Raw genomic sequence first — 18,477 nt, forward strand, 5'->3', positions numbered from 1 at the left:
CCCCCCCCCCCACAAAATCACTCAACACTTGTGCAGAGGCTGGCTTTGAGCTTCAAATGCAAAGTACTGCTCCCTGAGGCCGTCCCTTTCTTCACAGGGCTATCGGGTGGACGGGACTTGGAGTATTTCCACTGGGCCGTCAGCTTCCGGGCACCGTGGCTGGCTGAGATGGAGCAACCAAACAAGCGTGCCTGCTCCCCGCTCGGCCGAAGAGCTTGCAGGGCTGAACTCTAGCATGCAACGCGGCGCCCGAAGGCTCCCAAAGCAAGAGCCCGCTCCATCACATCAGCTGCAAGCTGCGGCACGCGCCAGGGGGCATTGCTCCATGGGCGTGTGGGTGGGGGATCCACTTTACTGTTACTTGGCTAATCTCAACATGATAAAGGTCCGCTGCCTGTCAACGGGACACCGGTTTTTGTGGTGCTGTCCCTTTCATAAAAAAAAGAAGTGACTGATCAAAGCATAAAGAAAGAAACACGGAGGGAGAGATCCCAGGCTGGGGGCAAGGAGGCGCCGGGAGTTGCCCAGGATGGGCGGTGGGGGAATCAGCCTTTGAACACGATGGAGCATTTGAGGTGGGCGGGTTCGAGGCCATCGGCGAAGGCCAGCAGGAAGTACATCACCTTGCGGATCTTGGCCAGCTCGTTCAGCCTTTCCCCGAACTCCTGGGCATCTGCCTCGTTGTACTCCACCTCCTTGCCCCCCGGCTTCTTCCAGAAGATGCCAGCCGGCTCCAGCAGCTGCCGGGTCATGAGGTTGGTGAGGTCGGGGGTCCAGTGCTGGGAGATGCCCGCCACCGTGACCTTGCCGGGTTTCCCCAGCCGGACCCTCCAGCGGAGGAAGCGCAGGTTGCGCTGGCGGACGAAGTCCACCCGGTAGACGTACTCGTGGAGCCGCAGCAGCTTCTCGCCGTCCTGCGGCCGCTCGTTCCTCTGCTGCAGGCTCTGCACCCGCAGCCGCATGCACTTGGTGAGCTGCTCGTCCAGGACGAAGGGCAGCTCCAGCTCCGAGGCGTCGGCAGCCATCGCCTCCGCTTCTCTCCTCCCCGGCTAACTTCTCGGCAGCGTCTGACTCTCCGAATGGGCTGCCCTGGGAAAAAAAATGCCAGCCCAGAGCTTCAGCGCCCCGCCTCGCCACTCCCAGCGGTGCTAGGCAACCCGGGTCAATGATGCAAAGAGCCCTGGGGGGTTTCCTCTGGGTGCCCTCTCGTCTCATTTGCAGAGGAGGAGCAGATCCTGCCACCGCTCGCTAATCTATAGGGAAGGGATCTCTGATGTCAAGCTCCCTGACAACCGCTCCCACGCAAGCTGGAGCACAGTTGTTTATGGTGAATCGAGGGCTCTTGCAGCCAGGCCACCGTGGCAAAGCTGGGGTGGGGGGGAGGCAGGATGCCCCATCCGCTCTTGCCCTGCGAGCAATGAAAGTTGGAAACGAAGCCCTGTGCCCGTGTCAATGAACGGGCCCGAGGAGACTGAGATCAATGTTGAGCGTGGCCCTAAGGTGGCTTCATTGCTTCAAAAGACTCGTGGGTATAGGAAGGGCTGGCAAAACTGGAATGACCGAGTCTGGAGAAGATTGAGGGGGGGCGGAGTTGATAGTGGTCTTCAAATACCTGAAGGGTGGTTACAAAGAGGGTAGGAATAGCTGGTTTTCTGTAGCGGCAGGGGACAGGCTATGAAGTAATGGTTTTAAATTGCAACAGGAAATTCAGGTTGGACATTAGGAAAGGCTCTCTCGGTACGAAGCGATTCAGCAATGAAACAGGGTACTAGAGAAGCTGTGGAGTCTGCATCCTTGGAAGTGTTTAAGAGCAGCTTAGTTGAGCACTTGGCTGGGGTGGTTTCGACAGGAATGATCCTGCCGCGATCCAAAGGGTGGACTTGCTGCCCTCCTGAGGTGCCTGCCAGCCCCATCAAGCCAGGATCCTGATCTTCAGGACTTTGCCCATGTGGGTGGGAGCAAGTGCGCCCGCTCCATGCTCTGTGAACATCATGGGACAGTCCTGACGCCGATGAGTCTGTCCTGTCCCATTGTGGGACAATCAAAGGGCCCCGCATTTCAATCATCGGAGCAGTATAGCGTGTGACAGAAACATGGGGCACGGTATCACCATGGAGGATACCACGGCCTCACATCCTAGTATTGTCAGCTCATTACTCGCTAGGGCTGTGCAAAACACCATCGTTTCATTTCGACTCCCATTTCACCGTTTCGACGGGACGGTGTTTCGTTTCACTGTTGCATTTCGTTTTGAAGCGCTGTCCCGTTTCGTTTCATCGAAACTGTTTTGACGTGTTGCCTATAGGCTATCATGGGGAATTACAAAAATGCCTAAGACGTTGTCCTTTCTTGTCTGATTTGGATGAAAATTTCAGGGACCGTATAGCCCCTTCTGAGGGCATGACGCCTGCCAAGTTTCAAGGAGACAGGTGCAGAGGTTTCTTGGAAACTGCACCTCAAACTGCAAAAAGCAAAACTCGTGACACTCGCCGGCCGGCGCGCAGATCCAGGGAGGGCTGCAGGGCTGTGCTGGACTCCTCCTGGCGGTGCGGGCCTCTGGATCTGCACCGGATGACAGGAAGCTGCTGCTGCCACCTGGGACTGGCGCTGGGTGCATCCTGCGCCCAGCACCGGGGAAGACTGAGGCTGCCGCTGGCCTTAGACAGCAGCAGCAACCTCCTGTCATCCGGCTCGGTGGCAGGAGGCAGGGGAGAGCCAGGGCTGCGCTCCCATCGGCTCTGCAGCCCTATGGAGCTCAGCACGGCACTGGGAGGTGGAGCGCGGCCCTGGCTCTCTCCTGCCTCCCAACACCGGGCTGCTTCGAAACTCAAAATGTTTCTGTCATATTGAATGTAATATTTGAATGCTTATAATAAATGCCCGTTAGCCAGTTCAGGAAAAAGGCAAGGTTCATCGTCTTATGTAGGCCATTGTTTTGGCCTACGTGCAGAAGGTCCTGGTTCTTGAATTTTATCTTTAGAGGCCTTTAACAAAGTTAACCTAAAAACGACCCTTAAGCAAACATCCCGAGAGATCAAATCCTAGGGGCTTTTGAAAGGGTTGGAAAGAGAGGTCACTGCAGTGGTGTGGAAAATCCCCCAAAGAAACTGAATAGTCAGCGGACACAAACTGATTTCCAAGCAAAAGAACCTGTAAAGTAAGATCTGAGCCCAAATTTGGGAGTAGTGACAGGTTTGGGTAGGAGGGGCCCAAGACGGCAACTCACCCAATAAAACCTGTAACTTACTGTCCCAATTTGGAGGTAACCTCACTTGCAGAACAATGAAGGAAGAATCGCAAGTGTAGGCCGGATCAGACTGATCACCTGAACCACCCTCTCCGTGAACACGAATCTCTTAGTTCACGCTGAAGCCTGAGTGGGACCGAAGGAAGGGGACTTGTTCCTATCACTGCTGAAGCCAGCCCATTGAACCGTACTACTGAGGCCAACCCGTTAAATTGTACTACTGAGGAATGAAACCATATCTAGGTGTTCGGCTTCTCTGAATTGTAGGATTGTAAGTATAATATAGTAATAACTTTTCTGGGTCAAATTATATAGTTAGTTGTAATTGTAATTGTTTTAAAGAAGTGCATTCAGAGTATTGTTTCTGATATATGTAGTTATTGTGTTCTTAATGTTTGTGGTATTTCTTAAAGCTAAGTAGTGTTATATGCATAGCAAAGAAATTTAAAATAAAATTGTGTTGTATGAATTAAGTGTGCAATCATTGTGAAATCTTGTAATCAACTAAATACTCCCCCAGCCAGTGCATCAAATGAACCAGTAAGTTGTGTGGGATCTTCTCTGTTCCATAACCCACTAGAGACAGTTTCGAGTGCCCTCATTTAATTTCCAAGCTGTTTTGAAGCTTTTTGCTTGATTTAGAATTTGCTGTTTCGAGCTCGAAACAGCTTCGAAACGAAACACTTGCAAAGCCCTACTACGCGCAATGCTGACATGCAGCCATGCACCAGCATCACTCCACCCTTCATCATTCGCCACTGGACCAGCAGGGCAAAAGTGCTCTCAGATCCTATTAATAAAGAATTAAAAAAAAGAAAAGAATAAGAAAAACAATCAAGAGCTCGTGTGTGAAAAGCCACCGAGACTGGGAGCTCAAAGTCCTGCATCGTGTGACCGTGAACACTTTGGAGAATGTCATGTTTTCACAATGTAAAAGAGCCAGGACCAGAAGTGAGGTCGAAGAAAGCAGCCCCTTTTCTGCTGTTTGCTCCGCTGGTGTGCTAGCACATAAACAGCTTTCGCAGCAACTTTTCAACCAGCCCAGGGGTTTGCAAGTTAAATGTGTATTTGATTACCCTGGAGAAAATGCCATAGCTGTGCTGCACATGGTAAAGGCACAAGGACTTTGCAGAGTGATCTGAACTGCCACTGGTCTTTTACCTCCTCACCTGTCAATGAAACAGGGCAGGACACGGTGGGTCGGAGTGGGGACTGTGCTGGTCCTGAGCATTTCCCCTGCCCGGCACTGAGATTTCCAGTTACAAGCAATAGTTGAATAATGCAGCGGCAGCATTCAGAGTGCTGCTCTTGCTAGAGAGTCGCTCTTCCCCCCACAGCGCACCCCTCGGCGAGGGGTTGAACATGACCCTGTGCTGAATCCTAGTCCAACTTCCACTGAGCAAACCCCTGAGCTCCTCGACACATCAGCCACAATCCCCGTCCTGTGGACATGCCAGTGGAGGAAAGGGAAGTGCCAGGCAGGACATTCACGGCATCCCCTCTTGGAGCTGAAAGTGGGACAATCTGACCGGACACAGGATCCTCCTCATGAAGTGGTCAAGAGGTCAGATGCCAGGCCCCCTGGCATCCATAGGAAGCCATCTCAGGGGCACGTGCCACCCCAGCACAGATGCATTAGACTCACCTGACTAGTTTCCCCCCAACTAAACGCTCCCAGCCCCTTGAAGACACAGAGGGAATCCATCGAGGAGCTAATGCAAGGATTCTTCCCTACCAGGGTGCCGGGGCACTCTGGGGTGCCACCAGCTCCTTTGAAGGGTGCCCTGATCTGTGAGGACATAAGCAGATAAGCTAAGCACATAAGTGCAGGCTCAGGTTTGTCCCTGCCTGGCCCCTTCGCAAGGAGCTAAGCACCTGTAATTTATGAATTAGCTTTTGAAATTGGTTGACGCTCAATTCACAAAAGCTACGGAGTCGGGGGGACCTTGAGTCCCATGAGGTTGAGAGCCACTGAGCTAATGCCACCATGGGCCGATATTCCTGTAGGGCTTTGCGGGAAGAGGTGCATCTGATACCCTTTTCCAACCTTCCTCAGTCTGGTCAACCGGCGTTTCGGTAGCGTTCATCACAGCAGCCCCCAGTACCAATGCACGCACGGGGCTGCTGCCCGCCCAAGCCACCGCGGCTCTCTACCCGCTGCTAGGAGGAGGAAGCCCCGGGGACTCAAAGGCACTTGGCGCATGACACATGCACTCTGCCAAGGCAGAGGATGAGTCGGAAGCTGCTTCCCAATTACATCCATAACAGGCCTCTCAGGGACCTGGGGGGAGGAAAGGAAAGTGCATGAAATGCCAGTCTCCGGGGGAACACGCAGTGCTGCTCCGTCTTGTTCCTTTGGAGGAATTCGTCCCCCAGTTCAGCCCCATGGAAAAAACTCTGTTTATCGGTCCTCTCAAAACCCAGGGAGATGCAGACATTTTCCCCCCGATCTAAAATAGTTGTGGGCACAGGAGGTCCAGTTCTGGTCTCTTGGGCTTGGAGGCTTTCAAGACCCGGCTAGACAAAGCCTTGGCTGGGATGCTCTAGTTGGGGATGGTCCTGCTTTGAGCAAGGGGTTGGACTAGATGATCTCCTGGGGTCCCTTCCAACCCTCATTTTCTATGATTTCATGATTTTCTATGATTTTAAACCAGGCCCAGTGAGATCAATGGAGTCAAACCAGTGTTGGGGCAGAATCTGGCCCGAGACCCCCAACCTGCTCCTTCGGTGACCTTGTCTATCTAGGTGAACATTTCCTCATACCCTGGAGCCTGGATCCGGGGGGGTCTCTTTTGAGACAAAACGGGTTGCCCGCTTGTTGGTTAAGTGCACAAGCCACTTAAATGTATGTAGTCTGTAAATTAATGGTACAGTACTCCAGTTAACTGCCCCAGACACAGCGAAGGGGAAATAGCTCAAAGTGCTGCTATTAGCAGCTTTGAAAATGATGGGAACTACTCGGTGTCTCATACTTACTGCGCATTGCCCGCAGGTCATGAGCGGTTGTGCTGATTTTGGGAGGAGCATGGAGCAAGGAAGCACTCAATGTAAGGCAGTGATTATCAGCCAGGGTGTTGCAGTACCCCAGGGTGCTGCAAGATCCTTTTAAAGGAGCCATTAAAAGGTATGCATATAAACACCTACCCAATTCACAAGATAAAGCCAGAGATTTCAAACAGGACTCTGCAGCGTCAAAAATACGCTGACCTCTTGCGGTCTTCCTGAGCTCCTTGCAACAGAGGAACTGCTCTATCATTTTTACATCGTCAAAGAATGAGCATAAACTTCGAGATGGCATTTTCCAAGGGGTGCCTCAAGTCTCACGTGGCATGCCTTGAGTACAGCAAAGGGTGCCCTGAGTTTGAAAAGGTGGAGAATATGGTGTGCCGCTCGTGGCATTCAAATGCCAGTCCTAGGGAAGTGGTCCTTGCTCCTACCTTGGATAAATTCAAAAAGAAGTTGGACGAACACATGTCTGGCGTTGTGTGATCCCAGCGTGTGCTCCTGCCAGTGGCAGGGGTCAGACTAGCCCACTGATGACAATGGTTAGTGTCTCCTTAGGTCTCCGCAGCCACTTTGGTCCCCACGTGCTCTCTTAGGCACGGCAATGCTCCTAAACCCATAGCCCTGGCTTACAGAAAACGATCGCAGAGCACTTGCCATAGGGAGATCTCAAAGCACCTGACATCGGCATTGTTTCACAGATGAGGAAACTGAGGCAGAGGTGGGCACTGTCATTCAACGGGCCACTAGCGGAGCTAAAAACAGCGCCTAGGTCTCCTGAGTTTCAGCCACATGGGCATCCCACGCCACAGGCTCCTCTGGCACCCCAAGCCGTCACAGCCGTGGTACCTGGGGCAGGAAGCAGAAGCTGGAGAAGGGGGGAGCCCGGAGACAGTGGCTGCTGCTGCAACCAGGGCAATAGGGGTGGCCAGGCGAGAACCTGGGGTCAGAAATTAACCTCTCACAGGCCACATATGACCCGTGGGCTGCCAGCTGGACAGCCCTGGGCTAAGCCACATAAAATTGATTAAGGGTGATGGGTTCCCCTCTTGTTCTGCAAGCCTTTCTAAAAAGGATGCCTCAACCAGGCCGAGTCAAATTCTAGCAACCTTGTGATACACCCAAGGTCAGACGAGAGGATCCAGTGCTTCCTTCTGGCCTTAAAAATCTGGACTCTCACTGAGGTGTGAATCTGGCCAGACCCCCTAATGGCTACAACCCGGTCCAGGTTACTAGGAGGAAGAGGGCTCAGAGAGGATGCTAGCTGCTGCCCCAGGCTTGAAAACAATCCTGTCCAAATAAAAAGAGGATAAAAGCAGCAGGTAGGCAGGAGCCCCGGGGAATCGCTGGCTTGGAAAATGATGAGCTACCAACGCACACAACACAGCGCGTCAAGGGAGGAGTTGCGGTGAGACCGGCGAGCTGAAATAATGAGCTCTCTAATGGGCCCCAGTCCTGGTCGATCGGCATCCTCCAGGGCAAGGCTGGAAGTGAATGGCAAAGGGGAAATGAGGTTGGTACAGCGCGCTTAGCCTCCTCCAAGCACGTTTGAAACAACAACAAACAGCAGGGATCTTGCATCACACAGAAACGGGCCTGAAAGGCTGGGAGATGGAGGCGAGAAAAGTCCTCGCTGACGGTCCAGAGCGCGCCCGGTTCTCAGACCACAGCGAGCCCGCACGGGACCGCAGCTCTCGAGCCTGCTTCAAATACGAACCCCCAAAGCAGAGCTCTGGCTCGCTTGGTGCTAGCGGGCTCAGCCAACCTGCTTTGAGCAGGTCTAACCAGGTGTTAAACGGCAAGTGTCGAGCCTGGGCTGCTGCATCAGAAGAAAGGTGAGATCAGTGGAAACCTTAAGCTTCACTGGGCTTTGAGAAGACTCTTACCCAGCACATCCAGTGCTGCAGTCTATATTGCACAAACCCCCCCGGTGACAGGTTCCCATCCCACGAGAGACCTCAGCTTTTAGGAAGAGTGCATCCTATATGCATGAACAGAGCTGGACTAAAAAACCCTTGAGGTCCCTTCCAGCTCTATGATTCCCCTGGGAGCTTAATAAAGAAACCTTGATAGACAATAAGCAACCATCCCAGAGAGCTAGAGTACAAGAGACGCTGTTAGAGGCCACCTAGTCCAAGCCCCTGCTCAAGGCAGGCACATCCCTATCCAAACCATCCCCTACGAGTGTTGTCTGTACAATTCCTAAAACTCCAGAAACAACCGATACACAACCACAAGGAACATAGCTCAAGGACACCGATGCCATCCTCACCTGCCACAGGTAAAGCAAGGGGACAAGGGCATTGTCAACATCCTGCCACGGCATGGATGTTATATATATGATAACCAAGGAAGAGAACCAGGCTCCCTACTACAGAGCAAGGCAACCCTGCCCCATAGTCGGTACCCATCTGACCACGGGGGAAATCCCTTCCCGACCCCAAACGTGGTGATCAGCGTGACCCTGAGCAACAGGGCAATGCTCTCTAATCAGGAACTGCGGGGTTTCAGGTCCAGCAGGAGCATGGGCCTGCTCCAGCAAAGGTGCATTAGACTGTGATACAGCATTTGAGGGGAAGGCGGCAGCAAAACTTCTTTCTCACTCCCAAGATCACAACCAGGACACCAGGGCTTGTTGCATCTCTAACAACAGGCCAAAAGTGCAGGGAGGAGCAGCAAACGTCTCCTGAAGGGAACCCAGCTAATGAGCTGCTTGCCCCAAGCAGGGCCCTTGCAATACAGGGGCGAGCTCAGATCAGAACAGCCAAAGCTCGTGCTGCGGGGAGCTAGGTGCCCTGCTCTGTGACCAGAGACCCCGCATCCTCTCCCAGCAGCCATGACCTGGCAGGGCTGTGATCTGGGCAGGGCTCCACCTGAGCAAAGTCAACGTATCATGCTAGGGCACATGTGCTGCTTCCTTCCACTGCCTTTAGTGGGCACTGGCACCAGCACTGGGAAAGCCTTGTGCCAGCTACTGTCTGTGGCACAGCCCTACTGGCACCTCGAGCCTTTGCCTGTCTGAACAGACCCATGCTCAACCTCCTATGTCCTTTGCAGAGGCTTAAATACAGCAGCCGGCGCTTGTGCAGGGCTAAGCCACAGTCCTTGTTTGTTAGCTGTGACATCTCCCCTTTCGAGGCTGTGGTAGGAGGAGCAGACAGCACATGAGATATGCCAAATCTCCCCCTTGTAGTTAACACTGCCAAGGGAACGTCTGCCTTGGGCTCTGTGTCCAAGCAGCGCAAAGCCAGACACCACCAAGAAGGAGGGCATAGTGCAAATAATGAGGGAGAGACTGAAGATGAGGCCCAGTCAAAAGCCCAGATCTAAATGCTCTGCACCTCTCGTGATTTGAAATCCATGTTCCCCGTGCGCTGCTCCGGGAGTGTGGGGAGGCGCTCATGTTAATGGATTGAAATCAAGGCCTGGCCATAATTTTGAGGATGCTCACAAGCACCAGACGGGGGGATCAGACCAATAGTACGTGAACCGTGCTGACACAGGGCATGCTCCCCAATTCACCCCGGTTCACTGAGATGAGGAACGGTACCCCAGGACCTGTGTCAGCCTCCAAGGCTGTTGCTGAGCTTCCCCAGCCCAGTGCAGCTGCTCCACCGGGCTAAGCAGGCTCCTTACCTTCTGCCACAAGGCCTCCCGGGAGGCCAGAGATGAGCAGGCGGCCACGAACCAGCAGTTCCCCACCTGGCCCTGGTGCAAGTCATGGGAACTGATTCCATCCACGAAGAGGTAGGGGTCGTCGCAGATCTCCTGGGGAGTGGAGAGGAGACAGACAAGGTCAGTGGGGAGAAGAGCTGAGAGCAACAGGGTCTTCATGTCTGATCCCTATCATGCCACACCCCAAATTGCAGGTTAGCCCTGTGGGGTGACATAATCACCCTATATGGAGCCCAGGGCCAACTTCTGCTCCAGGATGAGCTGGTGGCAACCAAATCCTTCAATGGGAGTGCTCCAGACATCCCCCAGTTCACTAAGGTAAGTATAAGCACACATTTAACCTTCAGCTCATGGGGAGCCCTGTTGACTTAGTAGCACGACTCATGAACTTCGGTACTGGAGGCTGTATTGGGAACATACCCAGATCCAGCCCTGCACCATCAAGGGGGAATGGAGCTTGCTGGAGTGTTACACGACTGCAGAAAGTGCTAGGCAGTACCGGCGCCATGAAGACCTTGCTGGAGTATGAATTAATACAACCACTGATCAGGACATATACAAACCACACAGAGGCCCTCCTAGTAGCATGAACCAAAGCCGGCCTCACTGGAGCTGAACTGGACATACCACGTATGGCTGGCAGGGAAGTGATGGGAAAGGAGTTAGTCTTTATAGGTGCCTCATCATACAGAAGATGGCTTAGACCAGTACAGGACACCAAAACAGAGATCAGAACGACCAGGCAAAGAGGGGTCCCTAGCAGGTGGGTAAGTCGCACTATTTGGTGAGAAGTAGGATGTGGATGCTCTCACCTAATCATGGTTTAGTAACAAGTGAGAATTAGGATGTGAATGCTCTAAACATGTTTAATGGTGTATAAAAATGGGCCTGGGAACCCGCAATACTTTGCACTGGGTTCAGGCCATTGGTTCTCAGCCTTTCGAGACTTGGGGCACCGCTCGGAAAACACCATCTCTGAGTTGCCTTTTTTTTCCCTTTGATTACAGAAAAAGTACTAGAGCAATTCTTCTGTAGCAAAGAAAGCCTCTAACAGGTCAAAATGTCCCTGACGCTATGGATTCCTATCAGAAATCTCTGGGGTTATCTTGCAAATCCTGTTTGCACGACTAATCGTGTTAATCTTGTGTGGCACCCCACGGCACCCTTGAAAGGATCTCAAGGCTGGCTAAAGTGCTGTGACAACCTGGTTGAGGGGTGCCTTGAGTCTAAAGAAAGGTTCAGGACCGCTGCTTTGATGCCACTCTGTATATAAGTAGGCTACAGATAATTTCCTCTCTTTATTGTCCACACAGGGAAATGGACTGGTAAAACTAGTGGTCTAATGACATAAGTGCACTATGATAACCATTCCAGCATAACTCCCTGTGTGGCCACTGTACTCTGGGATAAAAACGACGGTTCAGCTATAAGTACTCCTCTGTAAAAGTATAATAGAATTACATCTTTATAGTGCTGCTGGGCAATTTCCCAGAGGAAACAAGTCTTTTAGGTTTTTGTTGCAAGTCAGTCGTCACATCAGCCCTTTTCTTGCTGTGGCTGTTTTGTGACTTCCCCCCTCCATCTTCCCATGTCTGACCTCTTTGCAAAAACTATCTGAGGCCTAGAAAACCTGACATGCGAGGAAAGGCTGGAAGAACTGGATGCGTTTATTCTAGAGAAAAGACTACTTGGTGGGAGGGGGTTAGGATTTGATAATAGTCTTCAAGTACATGAAAGGGTGGTTTATAAGAGGATGGTGATCATCTACTCTCTTACAGGAGAAGAAATAATGAGCTAAAATTGCAACAAGGAAAATTTAGGTTGGATATGATGGGAGACTTAGGGGCCTGGGGCACATGATTTTTAGGAGAGGCTGAGGGAACTGGGCTTATTTAGTCTGGAGAAGAGAGGACAGAGGATTTAATAGTAGCCATCATCTCCCTGCAGCTGGGTGCAAAGAGGATGGAGCTGGACTGGTCTCAGTTGGGGGCAGATGACAGGACAAGGAGCAATGGGCTCAACTTGCAACAAGGGAAGCTGAGGTTGGATATTAGGAAGAACTTTTTCACTAGGAGGGCGGTAAAACACTGGGACAGGTTACCCAGAGAGCTGGTGGACTCTCCATCCTTGGAGGTTTTGAAGACCCGGCTAGACAAAGCCTTGGCTGGGATGATGTAGTTGGGGCTGGTCCTGCTTGGAGCAGGGGGTTGCACTAGATGTGACCTCCTGAGGTCCCTTCAACCCTCATTTTCTATGATTCAATGATGAAGCATTTTCTAATGAAGGGGGTGGTCAAACATTGAAACAAGCTACTGAGAGAGGCTGGGGAATCTCCATCCTTGGACATTTTTACAAGTAGGTTAGACAGATGCTTGCCTGGGATAGCTGAGACGATCCTGTCTTGAGCGGGGGACAGGACTAGACCACCTCGTGTGGTCCCTTCCCAGCCCTATTTTTGTACGATCCTGGTATGGGATACAGTAGTCCAGCAGTGCTCTCATCAAACGTCAAACAGGGATATCATGGTGTGGACTCACAGGCTTGAAGGCATCCCCACGTTCAGTGGCCCCCACCTTTCACCAGCCCACAGGCAACAGGACTGAGCACGTCACATACTGCAGACACCTCCCTGCTTTGCTCTCCCTGTCAGGCTGCAGAAACACGTATCTCTTGAAAGCAACATTTCCTACAGCCTACATTGTAGGAAATGCAACCATGGGCTGAAGGCTACTCATCTCACCTGCATAACACAGGTCGAAGGATCTCACACACACACACATCTCTGCAGCCAGGCCAGCATTTCTCCTATCCTTAAGAGCCAATCTTTTAGAAAGATGCAATCCTATTTAAAAAAAAACAACCCTAATTTCAACTGATGGGCAACCCAACCACACCCCTACAGCATTGGCCGGGAAGCTAATTACCCTCCTTATCACAGACCTGGGTTGCATTTCTAGCCTCAAAACATCTGGCTTCAGCTTCCAGCTGTTGGATCCAGCCCGTGTCTGCTGGACGTAGACAATGACCGTGTCAATGAGAGCTGAGCGCTGAGCCTCTATTATTTTCCTGCTCCGTTGTGGATTTCCACAGCAAATATGAGACCGATCATGCGTTGCGTAACAGAAAACAGCTGTGAAAACCATGAAATTGGAGCTTCCTGCTGGCTCTTGGCCTAGGAGGCAAATGCAGACAAGGGGGGATGTGATAGGCGATAGAGCGCTATGAGCTGGGGCTGGCGAGAGCACCGGGGACCGCAGCTGCCGGTGTGCCCCTCACGGGTCAGGCCCCTCTGCAGAGCTAGGTGGGAGGCAGGAGGAAGCAGACAGAGACCTGGAGCTCAGCGGTCTGGGTCTCCCGGAGAAATCAGTGCTGCTTTCCTGGGGGACATAGAGGTAGGAGGTGCTGGGTCTTCTCTCTCTCCCTTCAGCTCCCCAGACCTTTGTCCTTTCCCTGCCCTGTGGTCTGGGATGCAGAGCAGACGCCCGAGAGGCTTGCAGCTTCCAGGAATGGAGAAGAGCCTAAGCCGGGGGAGAAAGGTGTCACTCCCTATCGCCGAGAGGTCCTTTCTACACGACTGCTTTCCAAGGACCTGTCCCTCCCTTGTTACACCCAGGCTGCAGCAGCGAGGCCTTTTTATCCACCCTGGAGATCCTCAAAAGGAGACTGGATGCACACCTTGCTGGGGCGATTTGACCCCAGAAGTCTTTCCTACCCAGGGCAGGGGGGATCTCACGAGGTCCCTTCCAGCCCTAAACTTCTGTGCACCTGTGTACCCCAACCCAAGAGAGAGGCAAATCTAGCCCCGAGCATCCCTCTTCCCTCAGCAGAGCTCAAGTCACTGCCATCACTTGGGACAGTCACTAGAGGGAGACAAGAGCACGGGCACCGAACCCGTGCATCGCACCAGCACAGAAACAGGCTGGTGGGGAGGATGCTATGATATTAAATTTACTAGGGACTGGAAAGCAGAGCAAGGAGGAACCTGCCCTCTCTGCTTTTACATGGGGTGGCCCAATCCCACCTCAATCCCCCCTTAGCAAATGGCTCCAGGGACAGCAAGTGCCACCTGCAGCATGAGCCCTTCTGCGTGCCTTTAACTGTGTTTCCTACCTGTAGGGCCTGATTCTGCTCTCACCGCCCATGGTGACTCCAGGGTAACCTGCAAGTCAGGGAAATCACCCTGCATTGACTGCTCCTGGCTTCAGCGTCTAAGCATGGAGACGACCTTACTGGGAAGTCCTCAGTGGTGCCTCATGCAGGAGCCGAGCGGGCATTGAGCTTGTGTCCACGCCAGCATGGGCAGGGAGCCAGTTTCCAGCTTGAAGGAAAGCACCTGAGCTGGAGCCTGTGTGCCCGTTCGGGCTGGCAGCCCCAGGCATCGCGAGGACGCGTGTCGGGCACGTACTCTAGAGGGAAAAGACAGACATGGATTTGGTACCCCACTAATGAAGCTAATCAGCTGCTCCTTCCCCCTCCGCACGCGGTCTGTCGCTGGTAATTACAGTCTCTCCCTGGTGCATTTTAGTAGGGAAACAATTGATAATCTGATCAGACGGGGATCTGGTCAGGCTCCTGTCCACAACGTGAGTAATCAGCTCCTGTTTAAAGCAGACTCCTCCAGCTGCATCGGGAAGATTCAAGGAGCCGCAGTGCTTCACTGCCAGTTAAATGGGTCGCGCCAGGCCAGGGGCTCACCGACACAATCCCTGGCCGTGTAACCGTGTCCAGTGGGGGCCGTGGCCGAGACCTGCCAAGTAGGCTGGGGCTTTAGCTCCAAGGTGCAGCAAAGACCACATCTTCCTGGCAGAGGCAGCGCTGCTACAGCAGGCGTTACGTTCCCTTCCCCTCTGCAGGAAAAAAACCCCTTTCCCGAAGTGCACTTTCAGCCCGAATGGGCACACCGGGTTGAGCTCAAGTGCTTTCCTTCAAGCTGGAAACTGGCCTTCTGCCTACACTGGTGTGGACACAAGCTAAATGCCCCTGCCTACACTGGTGTGGACACAAGCTAAATGCTGGCTCAGCTGCTGGCAGTCTTGCAAAGCCTTGCAAAACCCATAATTCCTTCTGACCCCAATGCCTTCTCCTGCAGTGCCTGGGGAAGAGCCCTGGAGCAGCTCAGCTCGCTGCAGCACGGAGACCCAACAGCATATGCCCTCCAAAGTCCTAGTGAGGCCCTTCTCAGGACAGCGCCAGTGAAGATGCTGAGTTGCATCGGCAGCAAACACACTCCTCATCTCCCCAGACCAATCTGCCTTGCAGCTCTTTTGTTCGTCCAACTCCCATTAAAATGAATGAGGAGTTGCAGAGACAATGGGATGAGGTCCTGCTCATCTCTGACCCAGGGACCAGCGCTATTTGTACAGCCTGGGGCTTAGCTTCACCACCTCCCACTTGCCCTGCAGCTCTGAGAGGGGAACTCTGCCTTTCCTCCCCTGGGGAGCCCTTCTGCCAAGCAGCAGATCACTCTCTCCTCCCTGCCGGCAGGATGAGGAGGGGAGCACACAAATGCATGGCCCCGGCAGGGGGGCCCTGAACTCCTGTCCTGCCCATTAGAGGATGCTGCCTTGCTCAGCTCACCGTGACCTCTGCATCTACCAAGAAGCATCTTACTGACATTGAACAGCCAGAAAGTCCGCCCACCGCGCCATCCTGAACCCCAAAACCGGCCACTCTTTCTATTGCAAGAGTGCCTAGAGCAGCGATTCTCACCCAGGCTGCCCTGGCACCCAGGGAGGTCCTAGGTGCCTTAGGATGCCACACAATATTCATGCTGTGAGGTGTGCACACGTTACACACAATTCGCAAGATAAACCCAGAGATTTCAAAGAGAAATCATGGTGCCGACCACTCTGACCTGCTGTGGCCTTTCCAAGTTCTTGGCAGCAGAAGAAGTATGCTAGTGTTTTTTTCTGTAGTCAAGAAATGAGTGAAAAAATAAGAGCTTGCATTTTCTGAGGAGGGACCTTAAGTCTAAAAAAGGTTGAGAGCCACTGGTCTAGAGGCTCCAGCTAGGGTAGGCCCATGCTGTGCCAGGTGCTGTACAACTGGAGAATGAGAGATGGGCTGAGCCCAAGAGCTCTGAAGATGAGCTGGACAGAGGAAAGCAAGGAAAGGCCAACCTTAGGTTTGCAAGGTTGCAAGACTGCACAGAAGCCCTGGCTCCTATGAAATCCTGTATTCCTATTTGTTTCTAACCCAATGCCCTTTCAGAGCGCATCATCTGCTTGCCCTGCCCTTTACAGACGGGTCAGGGGATCCAACAGTCTCAAGGACCTAAACAAGCAGGTAAGATTTTATAGCAATCCCCTCTCAGACACCAGATTCTGCTGGATCCTGGCTCAGGGACAAGCTGTTTGCAGCCATCTCTGCTCTGACTCTATACAGCACCTCATGCAATGTGGACCCAGGACAGGGCAGGGATGCCCAGGCCCAACTGTACTGCAAATAATGAGCAAAGAGGAACGTGGGAAGGAAGTGGAGGCCAGGAAGTGGGCTTGCACGGGAGCTCAGGGGAAATCTTTGCATCTGCAGTGCTACAAACGGGACTGAAAAATGCCAGGCCCGGCTCCACTCGGGTCAGCGGCAGTGCCACAGGCATGGGGGGCAAAGCGGGTGTTGGCACAGCCAGCAGCCAGGGGATTAATACACCAACTACAGGGTGTGGGACCCTCTGTTGCCCACCCTGAGTGCTGCTAAATCCCATCACCTGGTGACAGCAAGAAAGGCAGCAGCTGCAATAGGGGGTCTGTGTTAACCCCCTGGGTGCTGGCTGCACTGATGCCTCCTCCTCCCCACAACAGCCCCAAGAGCAGAAGTGTCTCTCTCTGGCCTTGAGTCTGATCAGGGGATTGGCGCTACTGGGACCCAACCTGAGCTTGACCACACCTTCACAGGCCAGATCCAATCTTTTTGCAGGCCAAATCCAGCCCGCGGGCTGTAGGTTATCGATCCCTACTCCACACCAGCTTTGCTTCCCCCTCCTCCTGGTTTCTGTGCAGCGAGAAACTTGAGCAGAACAGGAAAGCAGGGCCAGAGATTAAGCACTTCCACAACAAGAGGCTCGATGTACTGATAAGAGGCCCCTGGCGAGAGGCTCAGTGTACAGATAAGAGGCCCTGCATACAGCCACGCGTGTAGTGCTGCAGCAGCCGAAGCCCCCAATGGAAACCGCACCGGGCATGGAGCGTGGGGTGCGTGGTTCACCCACTCCCCCTTCTCCCCTACGTTGGATGACGATTCACCCAGAACAATTCATCCCTGCCCGCTTCTGCTGATCTCCTTCAACCCACCCCGTCGAACGGATGCTGTAATTGCTCCCAGTCCCCTGGGCAATAGCTCCTGAAAGCCGAGTGCTGCTTGATCCAGATTGCAGCGCGGTCTGGTTCGTGCCAGGCTACCTGCCAGCAGGGGAAAGCACCAGGTGAAGCCCAGCAGCGTCTGCTGGCCAGGGTTGCTTTAATTAAGGAGGCTGTGCAAAGAACAGACTGGGGAGAGGCGGCTGCCAAGAAGGACCCAGACCGTCTCAACCAGCAGCTGCCATTTCACGGGATCGGGGGGAGTCACCTGCACGGTTCAGAGCCTCTTCCCCCAGTGCCACTGCCCTCGCCTGGCCCCTCTGCACCAAGGGGGGGACCCTGCCGCATTGGTGCGTCTGCACAAGAGTTAGCACAGGTGTTACCCTCAACCCTGTCCTGTCCATACAGCCAACCTGCTGCCCCAAGTCTGGTGGCCTTTTTGGCCAGTCCCGCCTGGGACAAAGGGCAGGTCAGGGGTGCTGCTGGGAACTTGCTCATTTGGTAGTGACGATCTGGCGGCTAAATCAACCACTCGAGTGCTGGCAGTGGCATCTTCTGCATACCTATAACAGAAGCCCACCAAAGCCAGGAGCCCCAACACTGACCTCTGCCTGGATGATGGACTGCAACCAGGGATGGTCTCGGTAGAGCTGAGCCTGCTGACGGCCTAGATCAGTGGTGCTTAACCTCCGGCACGCAGGCTAAATCCAGACTGCCGGGTGGTGTCACCTGGCCCGTGGGTCTCTCCACAGGGCTGGAAGTTGAGTGGCAGCATTCACTGCTGTGGCTGACAGAGGTACGGGCTGTACCAGTGTGTGCCAGATCGCTGGCTTAAATCCCCTCACCTCCTTCCAGCTGCAGAAACCCCATAGGCCCTGCTCCACGTCTCCATAGGGGAGCCTAGAAAGCCCAGCCCTTCCCCATGCCATCCCTGGCTACTCCTTCCAGCAGTTGCTGAATTACTATGACTAAATAGCAACTAAAGAATGTTTTTTGCAAAAATCTTGTTGGTCTAATAAAAGATGTCATCTCTACTACGAGTCCTGATTGCCTTTTACTACTAACTGGGAAGTTCCTGGCAGGTGGAGTCCAGACCCCCTGCCCTCCCCTCTCCACCCCCATGACAGCTTGGAAGCAGGGGGATGTTTTTTGTGGTGATGATGATGATTACTAACAGAGATGTCCTGGTCTGAGAGCATCCCCGATTGACCCGACGTGCTAATCCTACAGCCCTCCCTGCTACAGCCCTACCGCTCT

General features: G+C 53.3%; 2 protein-coding genes across 2 annotated transcripts in view; both read right to left on the reverse strand.

Moving 5' to 3' along the window:
• Window positions 1–18,477, reverse strand: part of CAPN5 (calpain 5) — a 92,730-nt gene that overhangs the window by 25,449 nt on the left and 48,804 nt on the right. The window contains exon 4 of the mRNA XM_025202059.1: window positions 9,887–10,018. Coding sequence (XP_025057844.1) covers window positions 9,887–10,018 — 132 coding nt within the window. The remainder of the gene's footprint in view (window positions 1–9,886; window positions 10,019–18,477) is intronic.
• Window positions 546–1,026, reverse strand: OMP (olfactory marker protein). The gene has a single exon (XM_006021970.2). It carries the CDS (start codon window positions 1,023–1,025, stop codon window positions 546–548), a length of 480 nt encoding a protein of 159 aa, XP_006022032.1. The 5' UTR covers window position 1,026.

This window comes from Alligator sinensis, unplaced genomic scaffold (assembly GCF_000455745.1).
Source record: "Alligator sinensis unplaced genomic scaffold, ASM45574v1 scaffold1008_1, whole genome shotgun sequence".
Lineage (NCBI taxonomy): Eukaryota > Metazoa > Chordata > Crocodylia > Alligatoridae > Alligator > Alligator sinensis.